The 21,124-nt window shown below is 37.9% G+C and overlaps 1 protein-coding gene across 11 annotated transcripts in view; it reads right to left on the reverse strand.

The window, feature by feature from the left end:
• The window catches only part of LOC128872399 (myosin heavy chain, muscle), a 73,059-nt gene that overhangs the window by 20,040 nt on the left and 31,895 nt on the right, over positions 1 to 21,124 (reverse strand). For 6 of the 11 annotated variants that reach the window (XM_054115042.1, XM_054115041.1, XM_054115036.1 and 3 more), the window contains 5 exons: positions 14,651 to 14,830; positions 13,085 to 13,506; positions 10,536 to 10,656; positions 7,925 to 8,188; positions 2,270 to 2,479 (listed from right to left, as the gene is read on the reverse strand). In XM_054115042.1, coding sequence (XP_053971017.1) covers positions 2,270 to 2,479; positions 7,925 to 8,188; positions 10,536 to 10,656; positions 13,085 to 13,506; positions 14,651 to 14,830 — 1,197 coding nt within the window. Of the gene's footprint in view, positions 1 to 2,269; positions 2,480 to 7,924; positions 8,189 to 10,535; positions 10,657 to 11,827; positions 11,946 to 13,084; positions 13,507 to 14,650; positions 14,831 to 17,323; positions 17,495 to 20,252; positions 20,424 to 21,124 lie in introns of all 11 variants that reach the window. The other 5 variants (XM_054115038.1, XM_054115039.1, XM_054115034.1 and 2 more) reach the window with 3 other exon arrangements.

Genomic DNA, 21,124 nt, shown 5'->3' on the forward strand with positions numbered 1-21,124 from the left:
CCAGGAAATCGACCAATAATTACGGAGATAGAGCCGAGTAACTCGTCGCCGAAGAAAAATAGCCGCGCACCGGGCGATGAAGTCAGACATGGGTCTGACTAATGATGCGCCTTCGCTACTTTGTGCCTGCACTTGTTGCGCAACGGCGATGTATCACCTCCTGTCAGGTGCATCATTCCCGGTAACCCGAGCCAGATTCATTTGAATTACGATCGGATACAGGTGGTGCTCGAATTTCAAGCATTCCCAAAAAAACTCGCCTGGGACGTCCGCGTTGGAATCTGATCGCCTCCCAACTTCATCGTTCCGCTCTTTCGAGCTCGGACTCGCGTTACAAATTAATTTTCTAGCATAATTTTCCGGATCAAACATGAAGATGTACATTTCTTGGGGAACTTTTAATTACTGGCCGATAGTATCACTAGAAGATTGTGATTTTATTTTGTTGAAAGAGCACGCGATAATTTTATCCAAAATTCTCATCGCTTTTCTATTTATGTAAAAACGAATCTTTTCGAAATGTTTCACTGGAACGTAGCCGTATAAGATTATCCACAAATGCATGACCTATATCTGTATACCGTAACGAAACTCTTCATTTTACTCGAAAATTGCTATCGATCGTGTAACTCGAGTTGTCCCAGCTGCTCGATAAAGAAATCAATTATTTCTATTCGATCTAGGAACAAGATTTTACCACTTAATCGTGCACGATGCTATGCGAAATTTTTCGGAGATATTTTCGGACAGGTATGCAGGAAGCAATGATAGCCGAAAGCTATTTACGACTCCATATTATAAATAAATTCTCGCACATATTTTTTCCGCTCTGTTATTCTTTTCGACGGTATTTAAAGCTTTCGGTTTCGCCGCCTCGGTGAGACTATTTCGGCTTCTAATATGTTTTTATAACTGCAGCTGTAACACATAAAAGTCCTCGGTTGAATTTCGGATCGTTGAGGAGACATTGATAGCCCCATTCTCTTTTGTTTCGACATACAGTCATTCCTCTCCGAGATATAATTATAGGTTGTTCGATTCTTGGAGGACGCGCCTTCATCATCGAGAGATAGGTTTCGTTATCAACGAACAGTGCCAATTGAACTACTTTCTAGCGTACGTATATACGAACATCGTTCGAGGCGACTCGACGAAACGCTTAAAAATCGAGTCAAACGATATCAAATTGTAATGTAAAAAATTCAGTTTCTGCTTCGAACAAAACTGTTCTTCGAAAAAGTGAGAATTTTTAACTGAGAATTTTTTAACACGAGAACGTTTCCGCTTAAGTTACTTGTACATTTTTCTCCAAAGTCTAAACTTCTCAACGGGATAACTCGCTGAGCCAAGATCTTACCGTTATCGTAAACGTAAAGCTTCGTGTCCAGTATTATCCATTAACGTTAGAACTATCGATAGTCGATACACTCTTCTGTATTTTTGAAATTAAAGGCTGGATAGGCCTAATTTATATTAGGTCTACCGGAAAGTTCTGTCCGTTTTTAGAATAAAACAAAATAATACATTTCTCGTACCTTGAATAAATTTGATCGAATGATACCATTTTTATCATTATTTATGGACATTTTGCCAGCGTGATTGCAATTTGTATATCACTTTTAACGAATATGCGCATACTTGTTGAAACTTGTTGTAACCGGAACGGACAGAACTTTCCGGTAGATTTAATAGCTCCTTGTCGATAATGATTAAGTTATTTTAACACGTTAAGGAGTGTTCACGAGTTTCCTGTGTTTTCTACACGCAGGCTCTAGATGTGCGGTCCTTAATGTGCCAAGAAGGACAAAACGCATGGACCGAGTCGACCAATTCGATAGTTGTAAGGTTAAAGTGGAAACGTTTGAGTGTAAAGGAGCTTAATCGTTCGAGTCTCAAGCAGAGCGATCGCGCTGTTGAGGTTTTATGTCGAGAAAAGCCAGTACTCGTTTAGAGAAAGCGCGGTTGCACTCCGGGATTCTTCGACAGTGTTTTTTTAATACTCTTTAGGACTCAAACGGTTAATACATAAGTAGACTGGGGATCTTTATGCAAAATAAAATCTTCGCGAACGTGCCTAGAAAAATTCAACCTAAATAGGAATTTATTTTACTCTGCAAATATTATGATATGAACTTTACTCTCGATCTTTTTTTATATTCTTGCATATTGTTTGCATTTTGTAGGTTCTTGCATAAATACGTAGGTTCTTGGACGTTCAACATTTCTATAAATGCATAAAGATCCGCAGTCTATATATAAGAAATCTTACCTGAAGTTGTGACTCGAGATCGGCCTTCTGGGCAGCCAATTTCAGGGACTTCTCCATGTATTCCGAGAGGGAACCCTTCTCGCCATCCAGGGTTCGCTGGAGAGCGTTTCTTTCCGCGGTGATTTTCTCATTCTGTATCTCGAGTTCCTTGCGCAGCTTCTCTTCCCTCTCGAAGGCCTCTTGCGCCTTTCTCGCTTTCTCCTCGAGCGCCTGCAATTGCGATTCCACATCACCGTTCGATTTTTGCCCGTTCAACCCGGGCGTCGCATCCTCGATCAACGTGTCACCCATCGTTTCGTATTCAATTTACGGATCTGGTAACGATCGAATCGTCGAACGCTGAAAACGATCGCGGTCGTAGGGAGCAATCGGCCACGGTATCTTAATCGTAAGAGCGGCTCTGTTCGATTCTTCGTTGATCCGAGCGATTGCGGGAGGGATTCGCGGATCTGTTTCGCGCGATCGGTGTGTCGATAACAACGCAGAATAATAATAATGCGTGTCGTGTAAAAACTGGGGCACGGTTCGATAAAAAAAAAAAATATATATATATATATTTCGAAAGGGTCGGCGCGAGGTCGCGGGTCCAACTGGTCTCCGGTTTACCAGAGGCTCAACTTTTCTACCTAAAATCCCTCTTCTCGCGGTCGCGGCGAAGAATTAGCCAACGTCCCCACTCCAGCGATATTCATCGTAGAAAAATATTTATAACCGATCCCGATCCGACGGGGGAGGAACCGTTCGCGTACGAGCAGGAGGGGTTACCATGACAAACCGCGTCGGTGGAAGGGGTTCTCGACGAAATTAGAACTCGTTCCAGGAGGGTCGGAGGGGTCTAAACTCCAGTCTCCTTTTACGATCCAGAGAGTGTAACGTCGATCGATCGTGTAATTCCTAAGGGAACCAGCCGGCGAAAATCGACTTTCTCCCGTAGTTGGGAACGAATACCGATCCGCGGGGCGGCAAAGGTGGGATCGGTTTACTGCGACGCGACGGCGCGGATGAATTCGCGCTGTGGTAACGTCGCTTATAGCGAATGATACTATTTTCGATTGGACGTGATTCGAACTACTTTATTTTCGTTAGCTCGGTGGAAAATTCAGATAATCGCGATGATTAAACGTGTACCGACCTCACGGGCGGGCTGGTCTAATTAGGACCGACGCGACGGTATTACACTCCGTCTAAAACCATATCGAAGAGCACGCGAACGCACGTCACCACTCGGTACTTATGGATAGAGATCGAGAATTTTAGCGATTCTTACTCTCCTTCGGCGTGGGCATTCGGTTTTATCAATTCGAGCGAACGCGTTATTTCGGACTTCCTACTGGAATGTCTTTTTTTTAAATCAAAAGTGTCGCGAAGGGCGCGCAGTTTCTCACGGTTATGTAATATAAGATTACCGTCTCATTTTCGAGTAACCGTACACTGTCGGCCGTAAGTATCGAGACACTTGCTATTATATTATGATTAGGTCTGGGTTAAGACTAATATCGATACGGAAGAAATATTAAGTTCGAATTTGATTATTTTCCACAAATTTGTCACTTTGGATAAGTGATGTGTACCATACAGATCTCGGCCACTTTTGAAATGATATTATTTGAAATGTTATTTGTAATAACACGTTATTTTATATCATAATTAGTTTCACATCAGTGATCACTTTTCTGATACCGTTACTAGAAATATTATGCCAAATAACGCATTATTTCATCACGTAACTATTTGAAATAACAGTTTAAAATAATTGTCAAATTGTTCTTCTAAGTGATACGACGCAACAATAAACGATTTCAAATAGTTATTCTGTATTTTCGTTTCCTTTAAAATTTGCTCTAGGTTTGGTACCTTACAGTGTACGATATTATTGTAGATATTGCAAATGTAGTTACAGTTTCTAAATAGAGTGACCTTCTTCGTAATCTATCCACACATGGTCTCGATACTTGTACCCAGCCATTTCTCTGTTTAAAATCAAACTTCTGTGCGTGTAACACGAGAAATTTAAGAAGCAGTCATATTGATTCCGTAAATGAATCTACGTGCGCGTTGAAGTTGCGGACATATTTAGTCTGTAAACTATTTTCAAGAGTTTTTAGTACGAGGTAATACTGCAACCGTATCGGGGGAATGAAGCTACAACTGAAAGCGATTACGCCAATTTTTTTCTACCGATCCGAATAGCGAAGAAGGATTCTACGAATTGTTTCTTTCCAAAATGGTAGAAAAAGCTGAACGTACGATCGTGGGACTCGAGATTTCCGACGCTAGGTATTCAAAAATAGTTGTCTAAAATAAAATCGAACTAAATATACCGAAAGGGCGATCGTCTCGTTTCTAAGATGTAATTAGATACAATGAATAATCGGTGACACGGAGTCCGCGACGGGGGATCGAGAACTTGGAGCTTTTTAGACGTGTTTACGATCACGCCGCGACGAGAAAGCCATATTTCCATTTTATTTACGTTTAGACGCGTGGAAAAAAAAATCAAACGAAAACATAAAAAGAAGAGAGAGCGAGAGAGAGAGCGAGAGCGAGAGAGAGAGAGAGAGAGAGAGAGAGAGAGAGAGAGAGAGAGAGAGGGGTGAATGTTTGAGTCACGGTGAAAAGATACGCGTTAAATCGCGTCGAAGACCTATTTTTAGGACTCTGGAGGAAGCTGGAATGGAGTGGTCTCGATTATTGTATAATCGGAATTTCGATGGATCAGACATCAGACGTTGCAAATTACGTAAGTAACCACTGCAAACATGGCTCGTCGAGCATACAATTTTTATAATTACGATTTTCTGGAAATTTTCAGAAGCGGAACCGCAAACAGAGACTTCTAGCACAGTTTAACGACTTACTAATTTTACGATTGCAGAAAAGAATACTTTACTATCCGAATATAAATGTTTACAATATATGATTTATATCAACGTAAAATGGAATTAATTATGTTCGCGGTGAAATTGTTTAATCCTCAAAGCGCGAATGACTGTACATCTCGTTTGTTTGTGATTATAAATAGCATCTGTGCCAAACAACTGTAAACGTGTTTAGGTTAGACTACACACGACTGTTAAATAAATACTGTATTTGCAACGCAATGAGTATTCCGTTCTTACGAGACACTCTGTTTAGATGAGTATTCAAGTACGTTGAATTTGTATAAGCTCCATAAAATAGATCATTACGCATACTTTAGAGCGTATTCTCCGTTTCTAGCTCTTCGAAAGATAAAGAGTCTTTGCCTTTGATTCCTCGAGGCTTCGACTATTGGTTCGTACATCGATGCTATTTATAAAACACGAATAAGCGATATATAATCAGTAACGAGATTTGCAATACTGATTCTCAGTCAAGTACGCGCCCATCCGAAATGAGAAGTTGTTTCGTCGAAATTAAAGATTCGTTTCTGAATACTTACTCAATTGCATATTGTCGATTTAGTTTCTTACAAAAAACATTTACTCTTTGATTAAAAAAGGACCAGCGCTATTATTTCCAAAATGCTGATGTTTAGTTCGAGAATTGAATTCTCTCTCTTTTAGTTTCTACTTATTTTCGTATACTTTGGAATATTTATACTCGATTTGCAGTTCGCTTCTTCGAATTTCCGATTATCAAAGATTGGAAAACACGAGACAAACAATTCGAATGAATCATATATTTTTAATAGACTCGACTGACATTTCATACTATTTGTAAAATATCGCGCTCGAGTTAAATTTGCTCGCGATAGTTCCATGGAATCTATTTCAAATACTCCCAGCTGAGAACGGAAACCGTGCGCGCTGATCTTCTGCGATGCGAAAGAAGGTAAAAGGAAAAATGACAAAGATGAGAAAATAAACGCGGTGTCAGAAACGAACGCGTCCGAGAATCGGAACGATCGGGTCTAGATGAACAAAGAAACAAATTCTACGTTGAAATCCAGGACTACCGTTCACCGCTCGTAAATTACCGGGGAATCGAAGTTTCCTGCGTGGTGTATTTTAGCAACTGGTGCCACTGACATTGTCCGAAAGTTCTTGGAAGGTTTACAGTTCCAATATCGGAGAAATGTAATTTTACAGAGGAAGACTAGATTGTATAAATGGTCAGGGAAAGTACTCACACACCCAGTTGTTTTTACAGATAACTGCCTATAAAGAAGTATATGTTTCACTGTTTCATTATACACAGAAGTAATATATTGACTCGGAAACATAATATGAAACAATAATATAAGAAAGATAAAAATTTCCTTGTCAACAAAGTTTCGCCACGCTTACGATCGGCAGAATATATTTGCATAAATATATTGTAAGTGTATATAAATATATACGTCGCATTATATATGTAAATAATTTATAAATTTATATAAATTGAAATTTCTTCGCAGTTATAATTACAAGCTACATTTCACATATTTTGTACGCATACCTTTACCTTCAGATATCGCTGTAAGAAGTTTCAAAATAATCAGAAACGACTCCAGGGATTGAATGAGTACATACGAAATATGGAAAATGTATTTTATAATTCTAACTGCGAAGGAATATAAATTTATCCTGCTAACCGTAAGCGTGCAAATATTATCGTAAACCATCGAAGCATGTACGATATAATGATGCACTATTTCTTTACAGGTAGTTACTTTCAAAATACCGACTGTAAAAATACTTTCTTGACTCGCTATATCGAAGATCGCGACGTAACGTTACTTTCGCGAGACGCAAAATTTGGATAGCGCGTTTTTACATACGACGATCGAGATTTTTCCAATATTAAATCGAAACGTTTGATGTTGATCGAGGATACTCACCGTACATTGTTCTTTTATCGATTAGAAGAGTAGTCGCACCTGTTGAAACCGTTTTCGTGTTGCTTGAAATATTAATGCAATTGAGTATTGAGATTTAATGAAACTGTAAATTAAATAAATTGCAAGAAGGAAATTAGATAAAATAAACTTGTGAATTGCAATTGAAAAGCTTGTAACAAAGTGCTCCGTTTTCAATAGGAGCGTAAATAAAACGTGTCTATATTGATTATTAGGATATTAACACATATCTTGAATGTATCGAATTTCGGGAAATGTAGAAATAAATGCAAAATGTTGAATAAAATTTGTGCACGTGAGTCTACTACACCGACGTGTCTGCCCAGTGCTCGTTATTACTACTTATACTTATGTCTGTCGAAGGTATTACCTATTTCCTGTTCATTTTCATATCATCTTCTAATTAATTACAATTACTAACTCCCTGTTGCGCCAGAATTTACGTAAAAAAAATAAAATTAAACTAACGGAACACGTTTATTTATATTTTCAAGTTAAAAAGACTAATTTATCGTTTTTTTTTTTTTTTATATATTGTACACCGCCTTACAATACATTTTTCAATTTGACTAATTCACAAAGATAACCGCCATGAAATCGAAGCAAGTAAACACTAGTATTAACAATTGTGCTTTGATTAATTTTAATTTAAAAAAAAAAAAATGACCATCTATAGATAAACACATATATGTCTCCTGATAAAAAATAAAAAATTGTATTCAACATTTTTCTATGCACCGTGTGCACGTGTGGTTTCGACGTATGTGTAGTGTTTGTAGATCTCGTGGTTACGTGATCGGTACAGGAAATGATAAGTAGTTTGTTAAAGCACTCACAGCAAGCTCGTCCTCGATACGAGTGACGTTGAGGAGAGGCTTGACTTTCTGCCAGAGCTTCCACCATGGCCAAGTACGCAGTTGCAAGTACTTTCTCAAGTTCCTCTGGACTACCACAAGGGCAAGACGCTGTTCTTGTAGCTTCTTGTAATCCTGTCTGGTCAAGTAACCTCTGATGTACGCCTGCATCCAGGACACGATCTTGCTGAGACGTTCATCACGGAACTCCTCCATCTGACCCAACACTCCGGCACGGAAGAATACCTATTGTTTTTCAAGTTAACAAAACGAGACGAAATTGTCGATTAGCGATTTTGTTTCGTGGATCCTCCTTAAAATACTTTGATTATTTTCGCCGTAAGTTTCGCTTCGAAGCCTCGCAAGTTTATCAATTTCTATTTAACGATAATTTGTAAGCTTTAGCGCGATTATGTTTGAATGTTCGTTATCCAACGATGCGAAATTCTTTAATTTCTAATTTCTAATTTGAAGTTTCTAGTATCCAATTTCTTGTTTCTAATTTTTAACTCTAAAGATGAAACCGGCTTTCTGCTATTCGATTTTAATGAAAATAATCAAAGTAAATATTTGGTACCAAGGACACCATTGTACGGATGATCGTACAAGATGCAAAAATGGACAAGAGCACACGATTAAATAATGTAAAATGTTAAGAAGCAACGTAAAACGTTACCTTGTACGTGCCAGCAGAGAGAAAGAGGGAAAGAAAAAAATACAATTAGCATCAAATCCTTTCTATTAATGTGAGAATATAGGTGATCGTTAAGGAAGATTTTTCATTATTAATGGATGATCTAAAATGAAACTATTCGTAACAGCGTGCTTTGGATGATAACAAAATATGCAGAATTTTGGAGAAGAACACAAGGTACGTTCAATTTAAGCGAAGTGCAACAAAAAGGGTGATCCGTGCTCAAGAAAATCGAATTCAACGATAATTACGCGATATTCTTTCGGCGAAAATTCGAAAGATTCCAGAAATTCTAGAAACTCTAGAAATATTGTATGTAAATTATTCGCAACGTTAAAAAAATATCCATCTCTTCTCCTTTATTTACAATTGTATTCTACTAACTATTCTGTCGAACTACTACTATTTCTGTTGAAATTCAATAAATCGAACGAAAAGTCTACTTGCGATAGATTTGATAAATGTTGAAATGCAAATTTTAATACAAATTCCGAATTGATTTATAATGGTAGAGATAGAGAAAGACGTTCCACAAATATTTCGGATCGTCGAATAGGAGTCTCCGTCGCAAACGGTAGATAGGAAAATCTATAAATCTCCCTTGTAAGTCTATAGGTGCACGCTTATTGGTGCAACTAATTCCGAGCATTGGTCTAAAGGGTTAAAGGATTACCAGTAAAAAGAATAGAAGCGTTATTTCCGTGTTGTGTTATGACGTTTCAAAGGTAGACCAAAGGTGTCGGATACCTTGGTGCGACCCATACGGTATTGGTCTGGTTCCAGATTGATTGCGTCCAGGATCTGTTGGGTCGCCTTTTGTGGGTCGCAAGGTTCTTTGATGGCATTGGCGCACAGAATTTTGTATCTGTGGTGATTCGTTTTATGGTTGGGATCGCACAACAGACAAAGATTTGTTAGGGACACGCAAGGTTAGACACCTACATATTTGTTTAAAACCTAACTCGTTACATCATTAATAACGGAATGGCAGGGTAGTTCGAGATTCTCCTGGTGTTTGATCTCTTCTGAACTATGTTTCCAAAATTTCCAACACAGAATTATCCAAAAAAAATGAAAAAAAAAAATAGAGAAAATATACATGTCGAATTGAAGAAGCTCCTCCTTTTCGAAGTCGGTTAATTAATTGATTCGATGGAGAAATCGATTTAGTTTTGTTTGATCATTTGTTGATAGATAAAATACTTACGATAAGAAAAGGAAATTCTATGTTAGAAATTTAAGCAACGTTTAAAGTAAATTAGGCAGTATCAAATCCATAACTCAGTCCATAGAGTATTGATGTCTTCTTTGGTTAGACACGTTCGCGCGTACACATTTACACGAGGCAACGTTGATTATTCAAACTACGACTCTGCTTGAAGTATCGTTTGTACATACAACGCAGCGATGCCGAGACAAACAGAGCCAAGTACACGATTCGTGGTTTCAACTTTATCATTCAAAGCTTTCCTAGGCCAACATTTGAAATATTTTCAATCGATATTTTTCTATATTATATTTATCATTATTTTTAGTCAAATATTTTTAACGACAAACAGATTATATGCTCTAATATTTACGTATGTATACGTACTATATACAAATACGTCTGTATTATATATTATTTGAAAAAAGACGTCTCTATTCGCCTACAAAGTACAACTAGTCTCGAGAGTGCAAAGGAATTAAAATCGCTCAACACGGCCGATCGTTATCTAAATATTTTCAACCTTGTTCAATCAGATCTATTCGCTTGCAAGCTCGCGTTGAACGTACGAGTCGTAGTTGAATAATCGCGACAATTTACGAAATCGTACGAAACCAGCTGAAAAATGGTAAATAAATTCGACGGGGTCCTCGCGCGCAACGAGGACTTGACGATCGCAAGGAAACACGTGCCTTGGTGTGTCCAAGACGATATTGATCGGGATCTAGACCAGTCGCTTCCAAGATCGCCGCCGCGGCTTTCTTCGGGTCGGCAGCCACTTTATCGACTGCAGCTGGCGCGATAATCTTGTACCTAAAGGTCAGGGGTCACAATGCAAACACAGGTGATTGGATCCATTAGTAAAAGATCACCAAAACGTTTTAGGGGGGGGAATGTTCTGCTCGTTTTTCGCATGATCGATGATCGATAACGGCATCCTCTCTGCTTCAGGTTGTCGTTTCCTTACACGTCTACGTCTCGCATGATCTAACTTTTCATACTTTCTAGGGGGGTCACACAAGGCTTATCGCGTGCAGTTGGTACATACGTATATCACTAATTCATGGATTTCTAATGTATAACTCTGGGGTCCAATTCAGGGGGTGGTATCTAATGTTTGTGGGGGGGCTGGGGTTGTACGGGGCATTCGAGAAGAACAATAAGGGCCACTTATGTTTCGGCAAGTCTATCAAACGGGGAGACGGATACTTCTGAAAGCCCTCGATGAACCTTTAGATTGATCGCAATCGATGGAAATAAACAGGGGAGGTTCACAGTCACAAAAAAGGTCACAAAAGGTCACAAAAAACACTTATATAAATAAAAAGTGTAACGGAAATTAAATTAAGGCGGCGTTGTAAACGACAATTATAAGGAGAAATAAAATTGAATCAAACGAAACGTATTATTTATGTAAAAAGAAAATAATAAATGTACGTGTTGAATCGAGTAACCTCCTCTTTTTCGAAGTCGGTTAAAAATATATAAATACATGTATATAATGTGCATGAAATATATTCGTATATATTTATTCCCAGTAGTCCCAGAATTAGTGTAAGAGTCGGAAATGGATTTCAATTCAGACGATTCTGAAGCACAATTTCTGGTTCTTGCACTAATTTTGGGACACCCTGTATAGACATATGTATGTAATATTCATTACATACGTAAGTGTATATATATATATATATATATATATATATATATATATATAATATGCACAATACATGTAAACGTATATATATATATAATATGCACAATACATGTAAACGTATATATATAATAATATACAGTAACGAACGTACAATTCTCGAGAGATTTCGAGACAGTATCCGAGTAACGACAAGGGTGTAACGATAAAACCTTTTTCCATACAAGACGAACATACTCTACGGTGGATAACAGACGGGGGGGTGGGGGTGGGGGGTAAATACGTAAAAGTCGCAAAATCAAGTTTTTCTTTTTTTGAGGGTGTGCAACTAGCCTTAGTATGACCAATCCTGTAGCTGTCCGGATCAAGACCGATTTCGTCGAAACATCTTTGAGCGGCCTTTTTCGGGTCCGACTCAGCCGTCATCGCGGCCGGCGCTAAGATCATGTAACTGTACGGTCACAATATAAAGAGATCATTTTATAACGTGTCGTCTATAACCATTAATCTCTAATTTTCAACCTATTCTCCTTAATTATAACGTGTCGTCTATAACCATTAATCTCTAATTTTCAACCTATTCTCCTTAATTATCGATCAATTTCTACCTCGTAACTCTCGGTTCATCGTATTTTTGTTTCGTTTGCGAACCGGTACGAAAGAATAATCGAAAACGTTTCGCCAGAGGCGACGATATAACAACGAAGAATTTTAAACGTTTCCAGAGTCGTACATGTTATTTGATATTCAACACATACAGTCACATAAATATTCGTACTTTCTATATCTGTTGAAGAAATTTGTTTATATCAAACGACAGATTTAATATTCTCAAGTAAATGTTTCGTTACAAATATGTACGTAGATGAATAAACTTTAAATTTGTGTTACATTTATAACGGAAAATTTATTCGGAAACATCGAACCTATCGTTCAATTCAGACAAATTCCTTCGATAGACACGAAGAATATGAATATTTGTGGTACAAACTGTACACAAATTTCGAGATATTTTAAGTTCTTCGAGGCTCTAAAGATTAAATCGATAATGCTTAATTAAAGTTATTCTTAATTAATATTAAAACATACTAAACGTTAACTTTTTAAATGCAGTAGCATACTTAATAAGTAGACCGCGGATCTTTATGCAAAATAAAATCTTCGCGAACGTGCCTACAAAAATTGAACCTAAATAAGAATATATATTATTCTGCAAATATTGTAATACGAACTTTAACTTTCGATCTTTTTTATATTCTTGCATATTGCGTGCATTTTGTAGATTCGTGCACACTCAAATTTCTTATAAATGCATCGAGATCCGCAGTCTACGAATAAATTACTGAAAGTGATATATTTACGAATCTTAATCGTTGATTGCTTCAAAAGATTCTGAACCTTATTAGAAACATCTGTGATGTAACTTTCAAGTACGTATATCTCGAAGATGCGACTTTACGGGACGCGGTTGTTTGCTAAGCATTTCAAACTTGTTCGAAACTACCAGAAACATTTTCGAGAATCTATTTTCGGGTAATTACACGAATTACTTCTAGAATGGCTTACGCCAAAAAAAATTTGGATCCTTACCGTAGCTTGAAGTCGGGATACATCATCCTGTTAGGGAATCCTTTACGACAAATACGGATGCCTTCAAGTACACCGTTACAAGTCAGCTGGTGCATGACAAGGTGAGAATCGATGACACCCGGCTGCTTCAATTCGTTGGGGATGATACAACGGACGAAGTGAGGTTGAGTAGCTCTCAGGGTGGTCATCAGGTTGTTCAACTGTTCCTTGTAGGACGACGACACCGTCGAGAAACCACCACCCTTCTTACCACGTCCACCCTTGCCACCACCGCCGCCGCCACCAGCATCACCAGACTGTCCAGGATGATCAGCGAAGATCTCGACCAACAGTTTGTTTGTTGATTTCTTGTACTGATCGACCACAGTGTCGTTCAGCGGGTCCTTGTTCTTTTCCAACCAACCCGTGATGTTGTACGGTACCTGTTGTTCAAACGCTTGCTCAATATTATTGTTACCAACAGCGACGTCTCGTTACTTAATCAATAGTGTGTTGAGGTTGCCACGTTCCCGAGACAGAAATCTGCATAAAATAATATCGTACTCGACTTCTTTTTCTAATGCATATCGCTCTGGTACTAAACGGGCAACTTTCACAAAATCGAAATATGTTATTCTACATTCATTAATTTACTTTCCGTTCATCTCTTGTTTCGATCTGTCTCGTACAAATTGTTTTACAGTCAAAAGTATCGTACAAAGTTCCTTTTTTCCGTCGACTGTCGCAAGCCTCTGATACTTCTATAGCCAATAGTATATAGAATCTAAAATGTTTGGATTTTTCATACTTCAATACGTGTTAAACAAACTCTGTAAACAGAAGTTCTATTCCTTTCGCGATACTTTCAAAATTAATTATCAAAGTTAGACCTTCTTTTCGGACTGGTGTTACCCCTTAAACCCCAGTAAATAGATTTTCTATCAAACGTATCTTTAAAAAGAAAAATTGTTGTTCGAATGTACCTACAATTTTCACGCTTTCCTTCTTGACAACAATTATATTCGACACTTTATCTACCGAAAACATATCAATAAATTATTTATTAATCGTGGTGTTGCATGTTTACTCGCAATGCTTGCTTAATTTGAGGAAACAGAAAAGACTTTTGACATAACTAGTAACTGTACGTAAAAGTTTAATCTCGGTCTAGATTAAGGTACGCTGATATGAAAAGTTCACTTTCAAGTTCTAAACTCTTTCTAAATAGGATTGTGAGTTAAATTTTGAATCGAAAAATCTGAATACATTTACCATTATACTTTAACTTCATTCTACTTTTAATTTAATCAATTTAACGTACGGGACCAGAAAATAATGTCGTTTCTGCGAATGCAAATACTTGTTTATTATTTACTAGCTCACCGTGTACCGATCAATATTTATCGATCAGGTATTGCAAATTCGCACATTGGATGGCAGAAGGTTATCGATAACGAGGACAATTACATAATTGATTAAAAATAAATACATATTATAAATTTATTTGTTTGAATTTAATGTAAAAGAAACGACATTACTTTCTGATCCCTCTAATACATTCGAAATAATGAGAAAATCGTTACGTACGTTTCCGGCATAATGGCCGATAGCAAAGTGGGCTGCTTGCTGGCCTGGTTTCGGTGGTTTGGGTTTCAAGAAGTTAGGACTCTTGCCAAGATGGTTGTTGTTCAACTTCTCCTCGAAGGTCTTGTCAGTGGCTTTCGGGAACATAGATTCTTCCTCAAGGATGGACAAGATACCCATGGGCTGTATTGAGAAACGAGATAGAGTATTAACTCGCGTTCCAGAGCTGAAAAGCTGTCTTTCTAAGAGTAGCGTTTTCCTTTCAATTATGAACTTCTCTACTGCAAAAAGTATATTAACCTTCGAAGTTACCGACTAAATATGTAATTCGCACGCATACAACTTTTAGAGAATCTAAGAGCGTGCGCAATGATTCATGAATACGAAAATTATCGATAGATTTCATTTTTTCAAAGATATAATTAGCGTCAAATCAACAGGAACACAGTAATTTGCTCCGTTACTTTCTACAACGTTAAAAAGTGGAACTCTCGTCGTTATAATAACGAGAATAATCTTTTGCCAAATTCTATGAAATATATATTTTAGACAATTTATAGTAAATTATCCAATTCGATTCGCGGTTAAGCGAACGCTACTCTTAGCAATTGTTATTTTAATATAATTTTCTGAACGACTCGATAATAAGTCGATTTGCTTTCCCGTTTGATCCAAAGGATCATCCCAAGAATGTACATAAATAACATTTCTGAAATGCTCCGTTGAAGCTTTCAGACCGCACGACAGGAATTCGTTGAAAGATCTCCGTCGAGAGCTTAGAAGCTGGTCTTTTCCTTCCTTTCGATTCGATACCATCGATTTTGGTACCGGAGCAAAAATACCAAAATATCGATTAACTTATCCGGTAGATCGATCAACAATTTCCTGTCGTCGATTACTTTCGACAAGAACGTATATTTACGAACACATGCACATATATACATATGCAGGCAAAACACGAGGCAAGCTTGCAAGCACGATGGTTGTTGTAATCCTTGATTAATGATTCGATTACGTGGCGTTTTTACCTTCTATATGGAGCCGATCGTTGCCTGCAAATACATACCGAGATCGTTGATACCTTTCATTTTCTACTCCATCCTCGAAGGGAAATACGTGGCACTTGAAGTCTCGATGCAATTTTCCGAATCAGGATGTCAATAGAAAGCGATCCACTCTCATTGTCCACAGCGCACACAAATAAGGAGGAAAGAGGAAAAAGGAGGAAAGTGACAACATGACAAGTCAACACGACAAGTGCAATTTATACGGTTTTTGGAATCCTTTGAGGTTTTTCTAGGCGTTACTTTCTACTTTGACGAAGAAGAAATTCGTCCAAGGTCAAAATATATGGACGATTTTCCCGACATTTCACCCAGATTGCCATCTCGAAAGGGTGGTCCCTCTAACCCTTTGCTCTCGAGAGGTGGCTCTCGATCACGAATCAACCAGCAATAATGTTCGTTTAGGTTTCGTTTCTTTGGGACTCGATGTGTCGATAAAATGATTGTCGGCGAGGTAAAGGTGGCCCGATATTCGAATCTCAAATTAGTTTGCGATCATGAATCTTCGAAGTAAATCTAAGCTTAGCATTCGTGGCAACAGAATGTTAAGAAAGCATCTCGAGTTGCTGGTAGATACCAGAAAAAAAGGCTTCGAGCGCAAAGGGTTAAGGGATTCGTCTGTTCAACATGTAACGAAACTCCGATTCAAGGTTTCCGAGCGAGGATTTTTAATACAAAGAGACCATTTCTGCTAAATAGCACAGAGAGCCAGATTATGAATTCTTTAAATTTCTAAAAATACGATATAGGCATATATTTCTAAAATATGATATATATATATAAAAAGCTAGAAAGTTTTTATCTCGATTTTTATACCAATCCAATTAAATGTAATATCCGCATTATTTAAAAAAAAAAATTGTAAATATTCACTCGAAAGTCAATAAGAAATACGCGATATCATTATGTTTTCTGCAAAAATTGTTTCTGTTTGAAGATCTCTGTTCCGGTCCTGTATACTAATTCGAATAAATGTAGAATTTGCAAAAAAATAAAAATATTCGTATACTCCCGAACGATATTCGTGTACTACAGGTTCAAACTTTTCGAACATGTAATTTCACTGCAACTTATTCGCGAAGAATTACGATTATTTTATTACGATTACTTTCCAACTATAGTCCGCAAAAATATCACCTACATAAGGCTGCTATTTCGAATAATACCTGGCTTTTGTAGAATATAAAAATATTTAAATATTCCAAAGGCAATGTATATTCGTGTACGTCAGACTGAAATTTTTTGAAACATGTAATAATTACGCTGCAATTAATTCCTACAGAATCACAACTATTTCACATTTACCAAGGTCTCTCTTACGGGTTTCCGTTGCGTCGGTGATAGTGTAGAAGAGTCTCTCTATGATGGGTGAGCTAAGGACGAAAGATTGCGCAAGACAAGCGATATCAACGAAGCAAGCGATCCTGAAAGAAGCTTAATTTAACTAGAGCGATACACGGAAGCAGCTGGTAATTTGTCCATGCCGAGGATGTTCCTCTGGTCGCGAAACATCGTCCGTAATTGTCCCCCTGCTTTCTCTTTCGCAGCGATTCTTTCTTTCGAAGCCGTTGACCGTTCATTCCTGATATTTCATGCCACGGCTTAACAGTACCTTCTCGATCAGATCGATTGTCTGCTGGAGATCCATGCCGAAGTCAATAAACGTCCACTCGATTCCTTCGCGTTTGTATTCCTCTTGTTCGAGGATAAACATGTGGTGATTGAAGAATTGTTGGAGCTTTTCGTTGGTGAAGTTGATGCAGAGTTGTTCAAAACTGTTGAACTGCTCGTGACCAAGGAGGGGAAAAGCAACGGAACAGAAAACAAACAAAAAAGAGGCGATAGGCAGCCGTCATTAATGCTGCTTACGTAACAAATGATGCGCAAATTGTGATTAAGGTTTCGTACGGTTCCCTTTTCACGGGAGAAGGACACTCCACGCTGATGTTTCAGCAGGACGTGAAATTAACACGTTATACTGGGTGTCTCGGAATTAGTATTAGAAACGGAAATGGAGAGTTGCTGAGACGATTCCGAACAAGAATTTCCTTTGCAAAAATGTCGGATGGTGCTTCATTTTTGAATTATTAACGAAGAACCACCGACCGATCGCAGCGACCTGGCGCAACCAGCCAATCCTGGCTCGAGCTTATGTTCTCCGGGCTGAGCGCACGCTACTCGAGCATCGTCGTTGGTTGGTGATTTTTCGTTAATAATTCAAAAATGAAGCACCGTTCGACATTCTTGCAAAGAAAATTTTGGTTCAGAATCGTCCCGGCCACCCCCATTTCCGACTCCTACGCGAGTTTTGGGACACCCTGTATATCCTTAGGGAGTTCTTGTTTCATTGATCTGTTTCGAAGTTGGAACACATCTTCGTGCACATTTTGACCTTGCTGTTTTAAGGAGAAAGACTCCTTGCACGCGTGACTATCGCAGCTACGATCAAAGATTTTTGTTCGACAAAACAATCGACTCGATAAAAGTTTTGTTTGCTGTATAAATTTTTTAAATAAAACAGCGACGCTGGAGCTATCATTCGACAAGGATGAGTTTAATCGGCGTAGCGGGGTTCTCAGATATGCTTTAGACTTGAAATAAAATATTTTGATTTTCTAAATGACCGTGGAAGTATACACACACGGATTTTACGATAAGTTGAAAACACTTCTTGCTACAGACTTTGTACTAAAAATACAAAAATTGGGTTACTCTGTTCGACATGTATTTTTTTTTTTTTTCTTTTTGAAAAATCCGAATATATTTTCACAGTATATATCACGTAGAAAATGTAACTACCTGGTTTTTTTTTTTTTTTTTATACGAGGTCTAACCATATCGAAGATCCTCACTTTTAGGCTCACGATTAGAAAGTCATTTGAAAAAGACTCGTGTAATAATACTAACATCGAATTCTATTTTATAAATATAAATGAAAATAATATTTTAATTAACCGATGTATGGACAATAAATCTCAGAGCAAAAAGATCTTTCGTCGAATCGATTGTTTTCGAAAAACAATTATTGAATATAGGTATAATTTTGCACGCGTCCATGGTGTCTTTCACCCTTTCGTCAAAAAATGATTTATAACCTCTTGAGAGACGAATTTTCAATTTTTTAGTTTATACAATAAAAGCTTTGTATATTTCGTGTTATTTAATGTATAAAAACAATGCAGAGTATATCCAAGTATGTACTGTCTCACTTCAACATTGTATATATTTTAATATCAGAAGGTATTTTAATCGTAAATAACGATAATTTCGATATAAAACTAAGCGTACGCGTGTGTGTCATTCCTCGAGAGGTTAATAACATTAATGATTCAATAATTTTATTAAATTCGAAACAGTTCTAAAAACACACATCGTGCGGGGGGGGGGGGGGTGGTAGACGTTTACAAATCTGAACTAATTAATGTTAATAATAAAAAAAAAGGCCAAAGTTTGTCAAATTAACACACTAACTTTTGTTTGATAAACTTTGGATACAAGTTAAGGGATGAATAATGATCTGTAGAGATCAATATCGATGCACCATTTTATGGAATAACAATAAAATGTGTCGTGGGTTTGTTTTTTAAGGCTGTTATCGGACTGTGAATTTTATGTATTCATGGCGTTAATTGATATGAAAAACATACTAAGAGTATACATAAATTAACGCGAAATAGGTTTCATTATCTAACACAACGATATTAATATTTCATTTTTCATCGATTCGTATATCTTTCGACTATGTTCAGCATACATTTACCGTATTCGGTTGTATCGTAATTTCATAAAATTCACAGTTCAGTTATTATGGTATCAAATATTAGAGCAAACATTTTCGAGCTCGGTTCGAATGCGGAATGTTCAAGTGATAAGTATCTCATACAAGAAATCTTCTACGAGAAATATGCTTTCACAGAATATTTCAACACGTTTTTACATCGTAGCGTGGAAATTGATTTTTTCAATTGTTCCTAGTCAACGAAAATACGAAAACATGAAAAAATATTAGCCTCCTGTTCGCGTTAAATTCGTCGAAACGTTTGAACGGGTTCTCGTTCGAAGGAGATTCGTGGAACCGTGCTCAATGGACCTTGTGTATCGCTAGGAACGATTTTGATGAATCGATTCAGAGGAAGGGGATGCTCGATGGGCACGACGTTGGTGCCGTTACAGGGTTCAGACACAGATAGATGACGGAACACAGGGTAAAGCGATATGAAGATATACGAAGAGCAACAAGGTAGACGTATCGGATACCTTTGTTTCTAGGGACGGTAAAAACAGCGGCACTAAACAGCGTGAAGAGCTACAGCAAGAGTGGAATATAAGCGTCCAGTCGTCGACAAGCGTACACAAACGCCAATAATTTACCACCGCACCACTGACCACCAGTCGAGGAGGTTATCATTCCTTTTGTTTTGGTCAAAAGCTCTCGGCAAACATCGGTAGTGATTTCCATTGGTCAGGCCGTCGATTGGTTCCTTGATTGTCTTTTATTTTTTTTGTTTGTTTGTTCATCTTTGAGTTAATTGTAGGAATACCTTCTCAATCAGTTCGATACACGCGGCCAAATCCATGCCGAAGTCAATGAATTCCCAATCAATCCCCTCCTTCTTGTATTCTTCTTGTTCGAGTACGAACATGTGGTGATTGAAGAATTGTTGCAATTTCTCGTTGGTGAAGTTGATGCAGAGCTGTTCAAAGCCGTTGTACTGTTGCGTTTACAGCACAACGCGCGCAGGGTAGTGCGTGACGCAGCGTCATGAATGAGGTAGGACGATGTGAGGCGTAAGGAGAGAGAGAGAACAGAAAAAAAAAACAAGAGAAGAAAATAACGATCCGTGTGTGAAAGTCGGTTGTTCGACCTATTGGTTCTACGGTTTTGGTTGTTTCGTCATTCCATTGTAACTCTGACTGTACCTGCTACGATTAATCCAGGATTTCAAGTACGAGTTACGTACACGTTTTTTCGTTGACGTGATTCGTTTAAATGAATGTACATTTTGTCCATCGTGTACGAATAGAGGATCAGGACGTGAGCGTGTTTACTTGTATGATTTTCATGTCGGGATCGATGTGAGAGACTAAAATACGTATAATGTGGAAAATATTTGGGGGACCAGAAGGTAATGTCGTTTCTTTTACATTACAAATTTAGGGGTGCGCGGGATTCTCGGAAATATTCGGGATTCCCGTAAAATGTCCGAGATTCCCGAAAATATCCGGGATCCCCGAGAATATTCGGGATTCTCGAGTTGATTCGAGATTGCCGAGAATACACGAGATCCCGCAAAAAATTCGGGATTCCCGAGAATGTACGGGATTCCCGAAAATATCCGGGATTCCCGAAAATATCCGGGATTCCCGAGAATATTCGGGATTCTCGAGTTGATTCGAGATTGCCGAGAATACA

Source organism: Hylaeus volcanicus, chromosome 2, assembly GCF_026283585.1.
Source record: "Hylaeus volcanicus isolate JK05 chromosome 2, UHH_iyHylVolc1.0_haploid, whole genome shotgun sequence".
Taxonomy (NCBI): domain Eukaryota; kingdom Metazoa; phylum Arthropoda; class Insecta; order Hymenoptera; family Colletidae; genus Hylaeus; species Hylaeus volcanicus.